Genomic DNA, 18,327 nt, shown 5'->3' on the forward strand with positions numbered 1-18,327 from the left:
ATATATATATATGAAACATGATTGCCCAAGTCCCCTTCAACTTATAATTTGGTGGTGTGGTGCTGACAAGGGTAGCAAGAGGAAACTGAACTTAATCACAGCTTTCACGTGAAGTATGCAAAAGCACAGTGATGGAGATGATGTCCAATGACAGCTTTACCACTTCAAGCCTTCTAGTTTATACACCGTTTCACCTGGAGTTCACTGATGGCCAATGAATTTGAAGTTGTTGACATGGACAGTCCCTTGATGTTTGTTCCACATTCAGCAGAGAAGTTTGTATCTGGGAACAAGCACTGGGAAGTTCCAGATACATCTTTATGAACATGGTGAGTACTTGCACTGAGGTGGGATCAACTACATCCAAGTAAAGGAGCCTAGCAGAGCCATCCTGTCCTCAAGTAGGCCATACAAAAGCAAAGAAACAAAGGGAACCAGACTTTTCCCAGGACAGTATCATACACTGGAAAGCAGTTGTTCTCCTTTTGCAATTCCTACACAGTACTTTGAAGTTAAAGCTTTGCCAAGTAAGACATGCTGGATACTGAATTAGCTATTACACCAACTATAGGAACCACAGTCTTGATAAGAAACTGGTAGTGTGGCATGGCTGCACTTGTCTCACAGTGTCTCCTCATGGGGGAAGGTTTTTTCAATGCTCAGCTATTAGGTAGGAAATTAGCAACCTACATTCTGCAAATACTCCAACTAGTTATTTGAGTAGTTAGGAGCTTTTATATCGATAGTTTGTAACAAAGAAGTCCTGCACTCTGGCTCACGTGTGTAATCCAGAACAGTTTCATTCTTCCAAATGAATTTTTGGGCAGTAACAAAGTGCAAAGGACCTGCAGCAGGCATCCTGACATTGCAACCACAGAACTGACAGTTCAGTATATTCCCACCAACACCCCGTTTTGAAGTGTGTCACGTGAAGCGCTCTGAACATCTGGTGCTGAGGGTAAGGTTGGGGTTTGCTTTGGTTTTTTTGTGTATCTATAGGAACACAAAACCTCTACAGCTTCCACCGGGACCCATGCTTGGTGGCTTCCAGTCTCTCCCTTCCAAGCCTGAAGAAATGTCTTTAAGTGTCAAAACTATGTCAGTGTGGAGCCAGTCAGTAAACAAGAATCTCTGTGATAAAAAGCATGGGAATCGAGTTGCCTTTCACCTGCCAGTGAGGCCAAACAGAAACACTTTGTTCTGGATTGCTTGGCTTGATTTTCACCCTCCACCCCCAATGCAGAGCAATCGCTGTCCCCACTGATGCAGTACTGAGTATAAAAAAAAATTTCACCCCAAGCTTTGGTCATTCAGAACAGGCAAACCTCTCAAGAACCTTAATGTAGTTTTTAGTGCAGAAAACATGAAAAAGTCAAGCCAGCTGTTACATTCACATCTGACTCTTCCTCTTCTCTACACTGCACATCCCAGACCATGCAATGATACAATGCCAGAAAAATGCCAGAAGCTCTGAACACTTACAGTCTGATATGGGAGTCCAGAGGTTAGAATGACTCTTCCTTCCTGTCGGGCAATCTGGAGAAAACAGTAAAAATCATAATGAACATGGGCTGAAGTTACACTGGATTGAAGCTTTCCTTTCAGTCAAAGCAGAGAGAACATGAACTGGTGAACTGAGTCTTTCTCTCCACTGTCGACATACACTAGGCCAAGAGTATCTGGGTCTGGTTCAACAATACGCTCTCGACAGCAATAGCAGCTCAAGCTATTGCTCGCTCACTACACGTCCCCTCCCTGCCAATACCCGCCTTGCCTCACATGTGCTGGAACAAGCTACTTATGCACCTGCACTGCAGATGGCCCAGGGAACCGATCCACCTTGAAATAATCCTATCAAAAACCTATCTTTTTTTTTTTTTCCTTAACCCGGATTATTTCTGTTTCCCCAGTCTGGTTCACAAAGAAGCAAGCAGTTCTGCTCCCACTGCAATGCACAGGGGAGAAAGGAAAAAATAACCTATGCAGGTAATTCCAGCAAAAAATATGTACCATTAAATGTGTCTGCAAACTTTATAGATATCAACAGAACAACGCTCACTCCACTCCTTTAATGGTGGTATTCTCCATCTCCATCTCCACCAAAAGATGCTGGTATTCTCCCAGCAGCCCAAGAGCAGACATACAGAAATTATGCACCCTTTCCAGGCTGCAAGGAATATCTCCATTAGAGTTTTTCACCTCCTGACTTGAAATCCTGTGTTTCTATCAGAGGTCTTGTCCTTCATGGGAAAGGTCTGTGCTGAATTATCAGGGGACTCATTACCGGCACTTCTGACCTTCGCAACAGAGTAAGTGACACTTTCAAATGGTTTGGTGCCAAAAGGAGATACTAAATCTGGAACCGCAGTTCTTCACAGGGATGAAAGTGTGACTGATCTTCATATGATTAAATGACATCCCTCCCTCCCACCCCTTCATCCCCTCCTTAGGAGGGAAATAGTTTCATGGCCATAGCGATAGAAGGATTCTCATGTCAACCAGCACTTCAGCTCTGCTAGTGCTGACAAGAGATTGGCACTTCGAGGTAGGCATGAGGTTATTTCTCTTCTCTGGCTTGGATTCTGTTGGAAGCCTCTGTCTTTTTCACTGTTTCCAGATGTGTGTGACAGAGGTGTCACTTCTGGATCAGAGTTTCAGAAGCTCTCTCTGGATCACTCTTTAATCCTGGCAGGAGGACACATTTGGGATCAGAGTCCTGCTGCACTTCCCAGACAGTATGACACCACCAAGCACAGCCAGAGAACACCAAAAAAAACAAACCAAGATTTTTAAACTCTGCCTTGGATAGCTATTCTCTCAAGACACACCGGACCTATGGCAATATGAAACAAGGAGGAGAAGGCTCTGAAGGTACAAACTCCCCGTGCAATCAACTAAGCCACCATTTTTTTTCCTATCTTGACCTTTCAGGTAGCTGGTTCCCTCCCTTTTTCATGAAGTCCCTCTTTGGCTGCCAGTTCTGCATTGAGAAGGCAATCGGCAACAACTTTTCAAACACCCTCCTACAGGCAAAATTGCTGTATTTCTTTCAAAAATCAACCCTCTCCCTCAATAAAGGAAAAATTCTCCAAGAACAGGAACCCTGAAGTGGCAGCAGAGATGGCTTGTGCTAGTGCAATCCTAGTACAGGCAGCTAGGGTTACTGAACAGCCCTGCCAACACACCACCCTCATGGCATGTTAGCAAGAGAAGTTCAGTAAGGCAATGGTAGAAGTTCTCTACAGTCATTTGCTGACAAGGGAAGAGATGTGAAATTCCCTCAGACCCATGTGTGCTTCAGGGTAAGTCTGAGGATTTCACAGCTGGAACACTCCATTCTGACTTCCTGCATCCCAGGTTAATTAGTTCAAGCTTGATAAATCCCCTTATCTAAATAGCTCTGCAGAGACAGGCAAAGAACATCAAATAAAAAAGAGAAAAGCAATAACTCTTCCAGCATGTTTTTCTGCCTCTGGAACAATGACTGGGAGAAGCACGCAGAGCCAGGAAAGCCATGTGATAGCACACATCTGACTGAAACCACGGAGGATACGTGCTGGAAAAAAGGGCACAATTCCTTCTTTTCCTCTGAAAGAAATAACAGAAGGCAGCTCTGGGGCCATCCGGGAGATACGAGCTTGGAGATGCAAATAAGAGGAAAAGAACGACCATAGCAGCGTGTTGGGGTGGGTGTCAGGGACCCGTGCTCCATCCCAAGTGCTGCAGAGAGGGCATTGGCCTCAGTTTCACAATCTATTTAAAAGATAACATCAACTTCCCCTGGAAAAGGCTTAGACCTTCTGCATAGAAAGCACTCTCTAATAACTTGGTATTATCATCTAGCCCTTAACGTGCCTGTCTGTTCAGCCAACTTTCATCTTGCAGACGTGAATGAACTCAAATGAATTACTACAAGAGAGACCTGGAAGGGCAATGACTGATGAGAGAGGGCAGAGAGAGACCCTATGTTTCGAAGCCAGCACCAGTGGTGGAACGATTAGTGATAACCTAAAAGATCCTGAATTAAGGCCAATGAAGGTTTCAAGAAACAGCAGCACAAGGCTGTAGATCTGTAATTTAAAATTTGCCAAGCCCGTGCATGATCCGTGTTGGGCAATGCCATGTGTCCTTGAAGAGGCAAACTGCAGTGCTCCCTTTGCAAGACAGCACTCCAGGAAAAGCTGTGACCCTCTTTCCAGTGGCAGAGGTGAAGCAGCAATCCCCAGCCTAGGCCAGCAAGGTCCCAGATCAGACAAAAAGGGAATGGACCGAACACATCTGCTCTAGGATGTGTGTTGGAAAAGCACCCAGACAAGGATCTACTAGAGAAGTGGATCACAAACCTCAATCGAACCCTGAAGTTCCCTACTTGTTATCTCAGGCTCTTTTAAAGTAGACAGTAAACCAAGAGCTTAATAGCTATGAACACATTCAGTCCAGTCCTGCAGTGCACTCACTGTACTGCTGGTATTTCAACCCTAGACTTCTTTTCAGCATTCCTGAAAACCATAAATCGTACAGTGTTATTGCATGATTTCGTAACGTGGCCTTAAGTACCACACCAAAACCACTGACTCAATTTTGTTTCTTAATGTAGACTCATTTGTATTAAGGTCTCCAATGAAAGACATTCTCCTCCTGCTGACCAAACATCAAAAGCGAAGTCTTGATCTTAAAGGCAGAACAGTTCTTCATCTGTCCTCTGCAAAATTACTCCACAGACTGGCGGGGAGGTAAAAAGACTAGCAAACCTGAAGAACGTCATTTACATCAAAAAAACGGAAAACATTCAAAGCTGAGACGAGATCAGAGATTAGATTCCCCCATTACATGAAGCTCTGCTCACTACAGTATTAGAAGTCCCCTTTGTGTCCCATGGCCCAAACCAGTCCAGGGCAATTGAGATCCAGGTGCACATTGCTCTAACTGGCTCCTGAGACCCATCCAAGCCTGGCCCTCCTCTCCAACTCGCTGGTTCCCCTGCAGTTTTGGGGGAGTAGGTGTAACCTTGCAAAGGAACCTTCTACAGAGCTGCAGGAAGCCAGTTCTACCAGCCTTCTGGTTATTATCACACTTCAAAAGATACCAGGTTTGCCTTAGTGTGCAAATTATTCTTAGAGATGAGGATGATTTTGAAGACCAAGAGCACAACCCCTTAAAAAAATAAAACAAACCAACCCATAACTCAACTGAAGGGGTTTTGAGATTCCACCAAGTCACTTCTTAGAAATTAGTGACCTAAGAGACTACCAAAATTTTCCTACAGGTTTCTGCTCCACTCTTGAAGTGCAACATTGCAAGATCTACTGTAGTCATTTCAGGCGGGTGGGTGAGCCTTTAAGGACAGTACGAGAAACATCCCACTGCTCTACCTGATTCTGCAAAATTGCAGAGAGAAGAGGAACACCCTCTGAAACTTTCCCACCTCCTTCCAATTATCCATCTAGAAGTCCCAAAAGATAGGTTTAAGATTCTCTTCAAAGAGAAGTTTGTAGAAGATAAGCTAGAAGACCTGGCTAGAAACACAACAGGCATAGGATGTGATGTAAGTAAAGAAAAATGTATTCCTAGAATCACAGAATGGTTTGGGTTGGAAGGGACCTTAAAGCTCATCCAGTTCCAACCTCCCTGCCATGGGCAGGGACACCTTCCACCAGACCAGGTTGCTCACAGCCCCATCCAACCTGGCCCTGAACACTTCCAGGGATGGGGCATCCACAGCTTCTCTGGGCGATCCATGCCAGTGCCCCACCACCCTCACCGGGAAGAATTTCTTCCTTATATCTCATCTAAATCTTTCCTCTTCCAGTTTAACGCTATTCCCCCTTGTCCTTTCACTATATGCCCTTGTAAAAAGAAGTTTATTATTCAATTAATTGGAAATAACTTGTCACTTACAGGAGTAAGTGCAAATGCAAAGGGTGGCTTACCCTCATAATGGCACTCACACACACAGAAGGATGCTGTGTAATAGAGATCAAAACTCCGCATTCCTTACCAGATGGAGTCATCCTTTACGTTGGGATGGACTCAGAAGCCCCTGGTGAGGAACAGCTGGATGCTTATGGCCCTTCACAAGACAGGTCTCCCTATTTTGCCACACAGCAGGGAGCCAGGCTTGGGCCAGCCTGGGCCACTACCTAAAGCCCTTCAGAAGGGCCTCCTACCCACGGTGCAAGAGTGGAGCAGTGCTGCCAGGCAAGGACATGTTTCAGGGAAGGCATGCGGTGAATCCCCCCCGGCTCTCAATGCACGGGCCGCTGAAGTCAGGTAAAGGAGCTCATCCAGCACATCTGGTACAAATTTCATCCCCCAGCTGCATACCTGCTTTGCCAAACATTTGTGTGCATTGCGTTACAGCAGTTAGGATATAAACATAACATGGTAAAAATCTAACTGCCACCCCACCGAACGAGAAGACTTGGAAAATGACACGGTGTCCATACTTGGACACAAAGCTGCTCTTCCCAGAGAGGCTGGTGCTTATGAACAGAGGCTAAAATGTTTTTGTAAGGATGGACTGTGAGCTCTTTGCCTTCAACATGAGGACAGATTTAACCAGAGAAATTTTCAGTACGAATTTCTACTATTTTTCCATTTTAAAAGATTTTCTGCATCTGCACTTATGGCAGGTAATTTTTAATCAGTCACTTCTCCAGTCAATTAAAGGGCACCACTAAATACACAGAATGCAAACTGGTGTCATCTCACAGCAGCTAAATACGGACAAACGGGGATACGCTGGCTTGTGGTGTCAGAGGTCCTGCTCTCACCGGCCAGCAGATCTGAGACTGCAGATCTGGCATGATAAACTTGCCATGACAACTGCTGTCCAAGATAAAACATTTAGCCAATAATAGCAGCACAACACAAAGCAGTACACAGGCCACAGACCTCACGTTTAGCCTGGGAATGGGGTTTGTCAAACCAATTACTGCCACACACACTACTTTAACAGAAAAAATAAAAAAAATCCATAGCTGCCCAAGCACAACCTAGAAAGCTCTCAGGCTTTTGAGTTTGATCTCAAATAAGAGCGTGAAGCACAAGACCCAGCTACCTATCAAAACTTGAAGTCACTTTAACAAGCAACAGGAGTAAGAACAATAAGGAGCAAATGCCAGGCGATTCAGGACTTTTGGCACACGGAGATGTGTAGTATGACTGACAAATCATTTTAGTGAAATGACTTTCATGAAGAACACACACTAATGCTGTACACACTTTTGTGTTCCTGGTGATACTAGTTTGAGACTGTTGGGACAACATCCAAACTGTCTATCTTGTATTCAGTGACCAGGATCCAAACCTTTCTCCTGGCCCGTGCAATAACATTTACAAGTTTTCAGGTGTAGAGTAGTCAACGTTCAACTTTTATTAAATGAGGACTAGCCAGATATAAAGCAGGGTGGGAGGAGTCTATTTTTATCTTTGATTATTCAAGCACAGATCAAAGGCTCTACAATACAGTAACACTCCAAGGGCTTTTGATAGTGAAAGGATGTTTGTCTGGTCACCATAGAGAAAGCAATGTAAAACATCCTGTCCATAGCACGATAAGGTATCAGGATGAGAAGCGGAGACGGAGCTCTGGGGGGAGGCAGTGAGAACTAGTTTGTTTAAATGACTTGTGCAAGTTTGGCAGAGATGAGATATTAATTATTTCTGCAGAAGTTAGAGCCTGCCCAGGATTCAGGCCAAGCAGACATCTGAAGAGGAAACATCCTGTGCACCAGGCCGGGTGATCAGTGCACATTTGATAGTAACGCACTGTGTGGGCTGGATATCTCAATTTCTGGCATAGTAAAAATATGTCTGAAACGAAGAAGCATGTGTCTCTCCTCTGAGAGGCAGAGGGTCAAAGTTGTTATGGGAGTCCAGATCAATGTTCATTGTCCCCATGTATGTTAGAGACTCTTCCTTTCCCAGTTATTTCACTGCAAGCTGTGGCCAATCACCTTTGAGTCATCTCACAAGGTGGTAGGCAGCGAGGAAGTTGTATAGCAATTTATTATGGAAATTTTCCCGTCCATACTGAACAGCCATCTTTTGATTATGGCTCTGCTTGACTGACCCAGGTTCAAGGCAGACAAATACCTTCCCTGTAAGCCCAAACTGGACTCCGTTAGAAACCTAAGTGAATTTTGGGATCCTTTCTCTGATTTTTGTCTTGTTACATACACACCACCACCTCCCCATCAAAGACACTTGAGACTGCAGGTCACATCTTTACACTCTGCTTGTGTTCTTCTAAAGCCTTGAAGCATCCCAGCTGTCAATGACACAAACATACAGACACAAGTAAGATCTGAGATCACAGCACTCTCTGCTCACCTCCTCTCTCCTGGAAATGGAGAACCAAGCCCACACACTACTGTAGGGACTAGCTAATACCAGTTGCCATGTGGCACAGCTTCTTGGACTGAACCAGAGAACGGGGTCTCAGCATGGGCACAGGAGAAAGCATGGGCTGGGCAGCTCCTGCCAATCCACTGCCTGTTTGGCATGAGTGACTAACCACTGCAGTCATACAGTAAGCAGCAGGCCTTCCCCAAGGAATGCAGATGGGAGCTATAACCATACACACACATGCACGCGCATGTGACTAACCTCAGCAGCTTTCCTATGGTCATCCTCATTCTCCAGCATCCGGACATCTACACCAAGGCAGCGAAGATAGCGCCCCAGGCCTTGCAGCATGTTATCGCAGACAACACTGAACTCCTTTGGGGAGATGGGAGCAGGGGAACATGAGCTCTCCTTTTTGGATCCTTTGCATTGCTACAGAAAGACAAGAGATCCGTAAGCAGAAGAACAGAAGGCTGATTTCCAGCACATTTATGTTTTGCCTCCCTGCATTCACCCACCATGGAAAATCCGACTGTCCCCTTCCACCTGTACTACAACCTGTACCCCCATGCTCTGCAACACCTTTAGTTCCTCCTCCATGTCCTTTCTAAATGGCCCACCTACCACTTGGGCGGGAGGCAGCACATGATGGGGCTAATTCTGAATTAGCATTCACTCACTGGCCAGCTGGCCACCCAAACCAGGAATCTGCAGCCTTTCCCTGGAGAAATGCCAACCTGGCCTTCTCTCCTCTAAACAGATGTTCATTCTCATGAAGTCACAGAAACACATCTTCAAGACTGTTATTGCCCTATTGAACTAGACTGCAATTAATATACACTTGCCAAAGTTACGATTTGGGAAGGGGATCTGACAGAGAGAGGGAGAAACAGGTAGACAAAGCAACCACGTCAGCTTTGTTATCTTTGGAAGTTTAAAAATAGGCAGTGCCTGAATTCTGTTTATTTTATTTCAAATATCTGCTGCTGGGGGAGTTCCTGCCGTTGGAGACTTTGTCGTTGGGAGGTTCCCCAAAGTACAATAGCTAAATTCACACAGAAGGGAAGTTATTAAGGAACCTCCAATGTTCAGCTTTTGCCTTCAGGAACTTGAATCAGCTGAGATGACCAAAGGACACAGCCACCACCTATGCAGGGCTACACTGTCTTTGAAACAAGAGAGTTACTGCAGCATTGCAGATTAGCTCTGCAGTTGACTCAGGCTGGAAATGCTCTGGCACACCATGCAGATACACCTGGCCTGACCGTGTGAACTAGCTCAGATCTGAGAGCTCCATTCATACGACACTGCATCTCCTCAAAGCTGGTACATGCACTCAAAGATCTGCAGCGCTGGGTAGACTGGACTGTCATCGGCTCCTGCAAGGACCTTGGTGGATGGAACTGTGCCCCAAGACACCAGAGTGCCATGATAACGGATCAAACTGACCCTGCGGTGCTGATGTAGTTGGAAGACACTAACCCTGTGCTGCTGCTTCTGTTCAAACAGATGTAAAGGGGAGGCAGCTGGCTCTCAGCTAGTGTTTATTCAATGGCCAGCAATGTCAAACGTAGATTTTTTTATCATGTTTCATGCCAGCAGAGAGCAAAAAGCTTATAAAGGAGAATAGTGTCATTAGCTCCACTTCAGATAGTGGACCAGGAAACACTGGGAAAGAGAGCTTGGAGTCACACAGGATACAGAGTCAGGAGAAGTCTGCTTTTTTTGACTCCCAGTCCAGGTTTTACCAACTACCTCTCGGTTAATGAATCTGACTGTACAGAACACAAAGATGACCCGTGAGTTCACAAGGTAATTCAAGCCTGAAGTACTTACTTTTCCCATCTCTGCAGCAGCCAGTCAGATCTGTTGTAACACACAATATTCCCATGAACACAGAGCACTTAGGAAACTACCGAGCAGCTTTGTGTTTTAGTGCCTGACTAAGACTAATGGGATACTGTACATTTACACACATTTGATAAGGAGGATGCTGAAAAGGTGGCTATAATCAATAGCATCTCAGTCCAACCATGGAAGGCAGTATTGACTTCAGGAGCTAAATACGCATGTGGGACTACTCAGAAGGATACACATCCATAGCGAGTCTTCTCAGTTAATAAACAAAACTGTTTTTCTGCTAATGTTTTCATAGGCGCACAAACAATTGGATGGTTGCATTTTAAAAATAAAACTTTATTACTGAGAGAGAGGGACCTGTTACATTCCAAGATATTTAAGCAGTCACACACCTCCAAGTTATGGCCGGTGGAGTTTTAAGGCTCTGTCACAACATACTTTGCCGGGGGAGGCCAGTCATGGAGTATGTGGTGGTGGGCAGGGAGACAGAGACAAGCCATCAGCAGAAAGACTTTTTTGATGGATTGTGTGTTTTTAACTTTGCAGACTTCTACTCCAGACACAATAAAGGAGGCATTCCCAATGTGAAACCAAAGCATAGAAGCTCAGTTAAAAGCTAAAGTAAGGAATTCAGAGTTTTGAAACCTCATTGATGCAACACCTAGGCCACGGAATTCAAACCCACAACACTACGGAAATGTGGAAGGAGCACTTCTACCAGCAAGGTTAGCTGGATTCTGCCACACAGATCTGCACCAACATTTTGAGAAGACAAATGAACGTAAAATTGCAGGGAAAGCTGAACCAAGGCATGCAAAGGAGAAAGCACATATTAGCAGTAAAGGGGAGGAGCAAGAAAGATGTTTGCTGCAATAGTCCTGAGAACAGACTACAAACAGGCATGCCACGCATAGCTAATAGTATGACTGAGAGACAAGGCAACATATGATTTGCAGGGGTCTTGAGCAACACGCAGCCCTTTGAAGATGTTTACAAACCTGTCCAGAAGGTGACGGTACTTCTTGTTTATTCAGCTGCTTCTTTGCCCTGGGTTTTATGCTGGGTTTTCCCACCAGACTCTCAGTCAGGTCTGAATTCAGACCGAAGCTAGCTGGATCCTTACAGAGTTTCTCATAGACCTCCAGCAAACAGTAAGCATCTGAAGCTGAAAATAAGGGAATATGAGCCTCAGCTGGTTTCACTGAAAAGTAAAACAGAGGCTTTCCTGATGCAAGGAAGAGCTTGCCTTTGTAAATGCCACTGAACACAACTTGTGAAGCTCCAACTTACTCATATCATACCCTGCACTCTTTTACTGCTTCAGTGAGCATCATAACTCAACACAGGATCACACAGAGTCACGGCAGAGGACCTCTCAAAGCAACAGGCCTACTGCTGTCTCTGACTCTAACATAATGCAAATCATAGTGCGCCTGTTCAAACCACCATGTAAGATAGCTTCAGCCAACCCATTTTACTCTCCATTGTTACTGAGCAGCGGCTTGCCAACGGTATATTACCGCATCTCAGCTATGGGAAGGTAACTTCCCCATTAGAAGCAATATCTTAAAAAGCAATAACCGAGTTGTTTGCAATCACCTGCCCACACGCACTGCCATGCGGCTTCTGTTCCTTGCAACAGGAGCTGCCTAAGTCTCCAAGCCAGTTTTACAAGTCCTAGTGATTAACTTTTGTGGGAACTGTGTCAGCTTCAAGAATAGCTGAATTTAACAAAGAGCTGGTTCACTACAGTAGACTGTCCTTTGATGCCCCAGGAAAAGACTTAGGGCCAGACTTCTGACTCTGGGGTAATCGGCAATAAACTCCACTCGTCCCTCCACGGTACCAATGCTGTGCTGCGGTTTCTGACACCATGTCTACCCATTTTTAACCCTGCTCTAACAAGCTCTTCACTATGACAAATGAACAGAGCACTTGTTTCCCAGAAAGGCTGTGAAATGAGGCAGAAGGAAGTGGACTTTCTTCCTTTCAGTTACTGAGAGGAGTTTCCAGTGAGGTGATGTTTCATCAGACAAAATCAGCAAAGCACAGCAATTCTTTCATAAGGGAAAAAAATGAATCACTGGACAGTTTAAACTTCAACCATTAAAGCCATGTCCACAAAAGGACAAACATAACGCGTGCTGGCTTCTCTGAACAGGAACTAATCTGCAAAGCCATTTTCTTCATTTGCTACTTAATGATTTTCCTGGTGATAGAGAACAGACAAACACAGTCCGTAAAAGAATCTGTAGCACCTTGCCACAGAGTCAGTGACCAGACCTGCATAGAGGATCTGTTCCTCTCGGAGAGGCCGTTTCTCCCAGTTAGACAGCTGCTCTGTTTTATCTAGAGGTTTCCCCAGCACGTGTTGTACCAAGAGGCTGAGTCCTTTCTCTGGTTGCTTGAACCCTCTATCCTCATAGCTCTGCTCTGAGGACAGTACATCAACCTTCTGGCCGCTCTTCTTCCAGTCAATGGAGCTCTTCTGCAGCTGATGGAAAGAAAAAGATACAAAACACATAGTTATAAAACAACTTCTACAACACCTCCTATTCCAGTGGGTGAGAACATGCAGCAATACTATCATTTTTATCTCTCGCCTGGCATATTGAATCCCATTGTCTCAGACAAGGACTGGGATGGCATTAGATACATACAGCGTCTGGTTATTTGTTTAACAAACACACTTGCTGGAAGGAAATCTGTTTCATAGCCAAGGAAGGAAAAAAGTGCATTGTCGTACAGTATTGCATCAGAGCAGTGGGGCTGTGGCTGACTTCTCAGAGGTTTGCAGGGTGCTCGGCCATGCTGGAGGTTGTTGGGCACCAACTCAATAAAAGAACAGCAGTGGTAGTTCAGCACCTTCTCCTATTAATTCCAGTGAAAAAAAGTATTCCTGTAACACAGTGGGCAACAGCCTTTCTGCAGTTGCCATTTCTTAGATTAAACTGAGGCAATAGCTGTCGGCAGGTACTTAAGACGCTGCAGCACCTCCCAGGATAAGCTATTGGTCCCAAAGATCTGGGTTCTCAGCCTCAAACACACTGTAAATTCTACTCATTAAAATGATTGTCCTTAACATTTCTGCAAACTGCTAAAAACTACTGTGTACAAACCCAGACAGCTGTACTTAAGCTGAACAGAAATTCCTGTGCTGAATCCACCAGCAGCCCTCCTACAAACATTACCAGTTCTCTACAAATCATTAACTCCATAATATCTGCTTCAATACTGCATGATCTTGGAATATCAGAATTTCTACAAGAATTTACCCTTACTGAGCTCAAGTATGACTTGTGCTCAGAAACTTTGTCCTAGCTGAATGGAGCTATGTCTCCATTTCAATTGCTTTTTCATAGCTTTTATAAAGGCTATGAAAAAAGTTATTAGTATATCAAGCTCTATTGATGAAAACTAAATGCTTCTGTCTTTCTTTACAGAATCACATTACCCTCAAAACCACAAGCGGAAAAGGTCTGTTTACTCATTTAGGCATCTCCCTGCCAATACAGGATACAAAAAGACAATGCTGTGAATTCATGACAGTTATCTATGAGCACATGCAGGAGACACAATTTTCCATATCTTCATGTGTTCATCCTTACTTGTTTGTCTACTGTGAGCAGGTCCACCACACCTTGTGCTTGCTTATCTGTGTCTTTCAAAGCAGACCATGTGGCTGCAAGGCTGCTGAGGTCTCCAGACATCCCATAACCTGGAGAAAAAAAAAAGCCCAAATTACATAGGTAGGAAAACTCCAATCATGGTTAATATACTGCAGCTTTTTCTAGTTCAGAGTCAAAATACTGACAATATATGTACAAACATCGGTGGAAAGACTGTTCAGATAGGGAACAAGGCAGACTCCCATCTCCCCTGTTCCTAAGAGACACTCTTGCAGATCAAGACTAGGACAGAAGAGGTGGATGAAAAATGCCAAGTTTAAGATCAACTTACTTAAAATATGCTAGGACAGTGAAAGGCAGTTATGAATTTGCCCTTCAACTCCAGGTTTAACAAACTCCTGCCAAAAGCCTCCAAACAGAATCTAAAACCAGGTATGGTAAGCCAGAGAGCTCTGGTGTCCAGCACAGTGGCTTTAGGACAGGGCCAGCAAATCCAGAAAGCTCTGGATGGTAGACTTCCCCAGACCACTGAAGGCTGGGTGCAAGTCGGGGTTCAGTATGGAACTAAGACAATCCCAAGTCCGAGCTGGGGGCTAAATCAGAAATCTTGGGTCTGGCCTGAAATGGGGAGACATTTCTATCATTCCCAGTTACAGTGGTCACCCCTGCTTCCTGGCACGGCAGTATTTGAACACCCAGGGATACAAAAGCTGGTTTCGTCATAAGTGGATTTAGAGAATGACAACCCCAAGAGGATTTAGGAATTATACAAAATAAGCTGTGTAAAGACCCAAGGTGAGGAGAAGAGATGCACATTACCTAGTTTAGTGATGGCTGCATCTGAAAAGAGCATCTGGATGAAATGGGGAAGCTTCTCCTTCTCACCCTCCGTCTCAGTTTGCTCAAGGAGCCGTGGCAAGTCAAGCAGGAACACCTCATCCTTCAGAGCTATTTGAAGGAGGGAGACACGGGGCTTCCCAACCATGCCGAATGAAGGCCTCCACTCCATGTCAATGCCAACAACCTGCCCAGGCTGCAACACAGACAAAAGCCTTCTTCACCTAAAGACTGCCTATGCTTGAAAGTAGCCTGACAGTCCCTGTCCAGAACACAAGCATTTCCTTTCCAACAACTGCATCCCTTTGCTAGTGTGCAAACTGCTACAGAGACAAGTAACTTTCACAGTACACCTGAGTTACCCCTGCGGGGATCTTTCCTGGCACAGCCATTCCCAACACGTTCCCCAAATCAGACGAGCCTAAAGGAAGGAGCTGTTCTTGACTTGGGGAGGGAGACATTTGATGGCAGTAGCCCAGATACAACCCTGCGTACCAGCCTGCTATGAAGTTTCTGCTCCTTGACCCTGCAAAGTAAATACCAGAGTAACGCTCACCCGCAGCACCTTTTCCCAGCACTGCAGCGTCTCTTCCCATGTCTGCAGGAAGTGAATATTTGCCCGTGGAATAGGAAGCTGGTAATAGTCTTTCTTCTTACTCTCTTCATAATTATCTGCTTTTGCGGCCTCTTCTACCCTGCATGGAATCAGATGCAACAGCTTTAAGGCATGCAATGAGAGGAAATCCTGGATTGAAGGAACGTCAGGAAGTCTTAAGCTCCTCATTTCACCCTGGTCCTCTATTTCCTCATGCCACTCAACTCTTTCTCTTACCCTCTCTTTCCTCACTTTCTCTGTAATCTCAGACTCTCTCATCTTGACTCATCCTCTCTTTTTATTCCTATTACAGAAATGGCATTGTATCCGAGACCTCACCACACGCATGCACTGTACCCACCACAGAGAACACCCAAACCAAAACACTTGCTGGAGTCAAGAGTCCCAAGCCCTGTCCTCAATGCTCAGCTCTCTTTCCCAGAACTGATGCAACTTGGATGACAAAGTTGGGCAGCTGTTTCCACACTGAGAGATAACACATTTTAGATTTACTGCTTTTTGCCCTCGAGGTTAACACGGAATTCTGCTAGCTCCCACGGTGTGATACATAACAGAAAAGTCAGCTCTGACCAGCACTGTGTCCAAACAGGAGCTTCACACTTCCCCACAGCGTAAACTGGCTCAGAAAGAGACTCTCAGAGTGCTCCACACTAAGATCATTGCCAGCTGGTAATGGGTGAATCTGCCTCATCATTTTATAGTGTAATGGCTTGCAAAGGCTTCACGGACCTCCCTGATGCTATCCAGCTTCTTCTCCTCCATGCCCTTCCCCGTAAAATATCCACTCAGGTTGCACAAGAACATTTGTCCTACATTGCACAGGGATGAAATGAGAAAAGTTCAGAAATAAAGTTTAAAAACCTTCTGTATTTAGGGGAAGACAGCCAGCTGAACCCACAGATCGAGTGCCTTGCTTGTGCTACTCCCTCCATTTGGGTTTCAGATGGCACCACACAGAGAAATTCAGTATCTATGTATTAATACGCTGGGAATGTTGGAAGATGCCTGCAGAAATGAGCTAAGTGATTTCCTATAACAGGATCTTACACAGCACATTTTCTTTTCAAAACGCAGCAGAGTCTCTTGAAATGGCCTTGTAACTGGAAGGTCAGCATATTGCTATGCTGTCTCAGCCAGATGATGCAATCAGAGGAAAGAAACTAGTAAAAAATATCTAGCTATTTTGGACATATCACAAATTTCTGGATAGTCTCTTTCCCATAGAGACTTGAAATGGTTTATTGTTTGAGAAACTATTCACTAACCTTATGTTTAGGGGATTGCGTGACTAATTTTGTAGCACAGCAGCTTTCACTGTACAAACACTCTTTTCCATGGGTTTGTGTGCATGGGGAAGTCAATATTTGTGTAAAATATTTAATGAAGGTGTGCAGCCTCAGGTCTCCAGGAATATTCTCACCTGCAGAGTTCAGGAGCTGCATGTAGTGTGACCAGTGGTAGAGATGATGTCATCTATATGCTGGTGCCACCTTGTTCTCTACAGCGTGAACACCCTCTCTGGGAACCTGCTGCTTTCTTAGCTCAATAAATAAGGTAGACAGACTGTTTTATTAGGTTCCACGGCTCCGCTGATTTCATAGCAGCTACTGCAGCTGATATCATGACTGGATGAGCAAACTGGGGCACAAAGGGTTTTATTTATCTGTCAAAACTCCTCATGAATGGCAGAGAACATCCTAATTGGCATGCCTTCATGTCACCCGTACGTGACACAGGATTCCCAGAGCAGAGAGATGTAGTGATGTGTTTTATCTTTCTAGATGCACAGAGTCCGTGGTGAAGTCACACTCTTGTTAACCACCCCTTTACATTTTGAGGGACTACCCCTCATGCAAAAACCTTCTGGCTCCCAACTGGTGGCTGGTGCAGCTTCAGGAGGGAGGAGGATGGCAGCTCCAGCAATGCAGCAGAGCTCAGCAGAAGCATGTCCTAGACAGACAAGAGTTTCCTGTGCTCTAGGAAAGCCATGCGCCATCTGGAGAAGTGGGCCTTTGCAGACAGTATTTCAAGGGTGATTACATCTGTGTCATATTTCCTGAGGTTACATGGGGTTGGAACATGAACCAGTGCAGATCTGCACTAGGAGAAAGACCGGACGCATGAAGTTCAGCACATGAGCTGTTCAAGGCCATCAGTGAGACCCTCCCAAAACCATCAGCATTAAAAAAATAATAATACACCGTGTTCTCATTCACCTTCTATGTAATTCAAGTTAGTCTAATCTATGCTCCAAGAATATGATTTTTAGTTATGAAAGATGCAGTTTTTGCACAAACATCTCTTCCAGGAGATGGAAACTTGCTGTAACGTTGAAGACAACAAACCTGATGATAAACCTGTTAGAGCAGGTAACCTCACTGAGTCTCAGGCTTCATCTTCTTAAAATGGTCTCCTTATTCCCTAGTGAGGTGTCGGTATTAACCAGGCAGTCAGTGACAGATCCTAACTGTCAGCCACATAATTCTGACATACGGCACCAGTAGGAAAGTCCTGCATTAAGAACACAAGGGAAAAGGAACCACCCAAACCATGTGCATACAACTGCATGTTCTGCACTAACGGGAGAAAGCCCCAGACCACGTGAGGTAGCAGATGAGCATGGGCGTGCAGACTTGTGCAACAGCCATGCCAAGAGGGACCCTGCCTCTGTTTCTCATACCAAGAGCATGGCGCTGAAAGTGTCCAACTTGCTACCCAGGGAGCAGCAATCATCAGCTTTCTGCTGGCTTTATTCCTCCCCAAACAGGCAATGTACGATGTCATCATCAATTCCTCCTGGACACACAGTCCATTTCAGACCAGATTCAGATTTCCAACACATACACTGAGAAGTTCCATTCTGTATAGAAAGTTACTCCCTCGTATTACAGGCTTCAAGGGCTATGTTTGCAGGATGCTAAATATATGGGCTATCAGTTTGCACAAAGTTGTAAACAGTTACCTCTCAGAAGTGGTCAAGATTTTCCCACAAACTGTCCTCTACTCTCACCAAGCTTCTGAACTAGAAACACCAAT

General features: G+C 44.9%; 1 protein-coding gene across 1 annotated transcript in view; it reads right to left on the bottom strand.

The window, feature by feature from the left end:
- Positions 1–1,482: 1,482 nt before the first annotated feature.
- The window catches only part of EXD3 (exonuclease 3'-5' domain containing 3), a gene marked incomplete at its 3' end in the record, with an annotated part of 65,982 nt that continues 49,137 nt past the window's right edge, over positions 1,483–18,327 (bottom strand). Inside the window, exons 11-17 of the mRNA XM_009705467.1 lie at positions 15,232–15,370; positions 14,658–14,871; positions 13,818–13,927; positions 12,493–12,703; positions 11,208–11,374; positions 8,611–8,781; positions 1,483–1,536 (exon numbers count right to left, since the gene is read on the bottom strand). Coding sequence (XP_009703769.1) covers positions 1,483–1,536; positions 8,611–8,781; positions 11,208–11,374; positions 12,493–12,703; positions 13,818–13,927; positions 14,658–14,871; positions 15,232–15,370 — 1,066 coding nt within the window. The remainder of the gene's footprint in view (positions 1,537–8,610; positions 8,782–11,207; positions 11,375–12,492; positions 12,704–13,817; positions 13,928–14,657; positions 14,872–15,231; positions 15,371–18,327) is intronic.

This window comes from Cariama cristata, unplaced genomic scaffold (genome assembly GCF_000690535.1).
Source record: "Cariama cristata isolate BGI_N322 unplaced genomic scaffold, ASM69053v1 scaffold40258, whole genome shotgun sequence".
NCBI classification, from domain to species: Eukaryota; Metazoa; Chordata; class Aves; order Cariamiformes; family Cariamidae; genus Cariama; species Cariama cristata.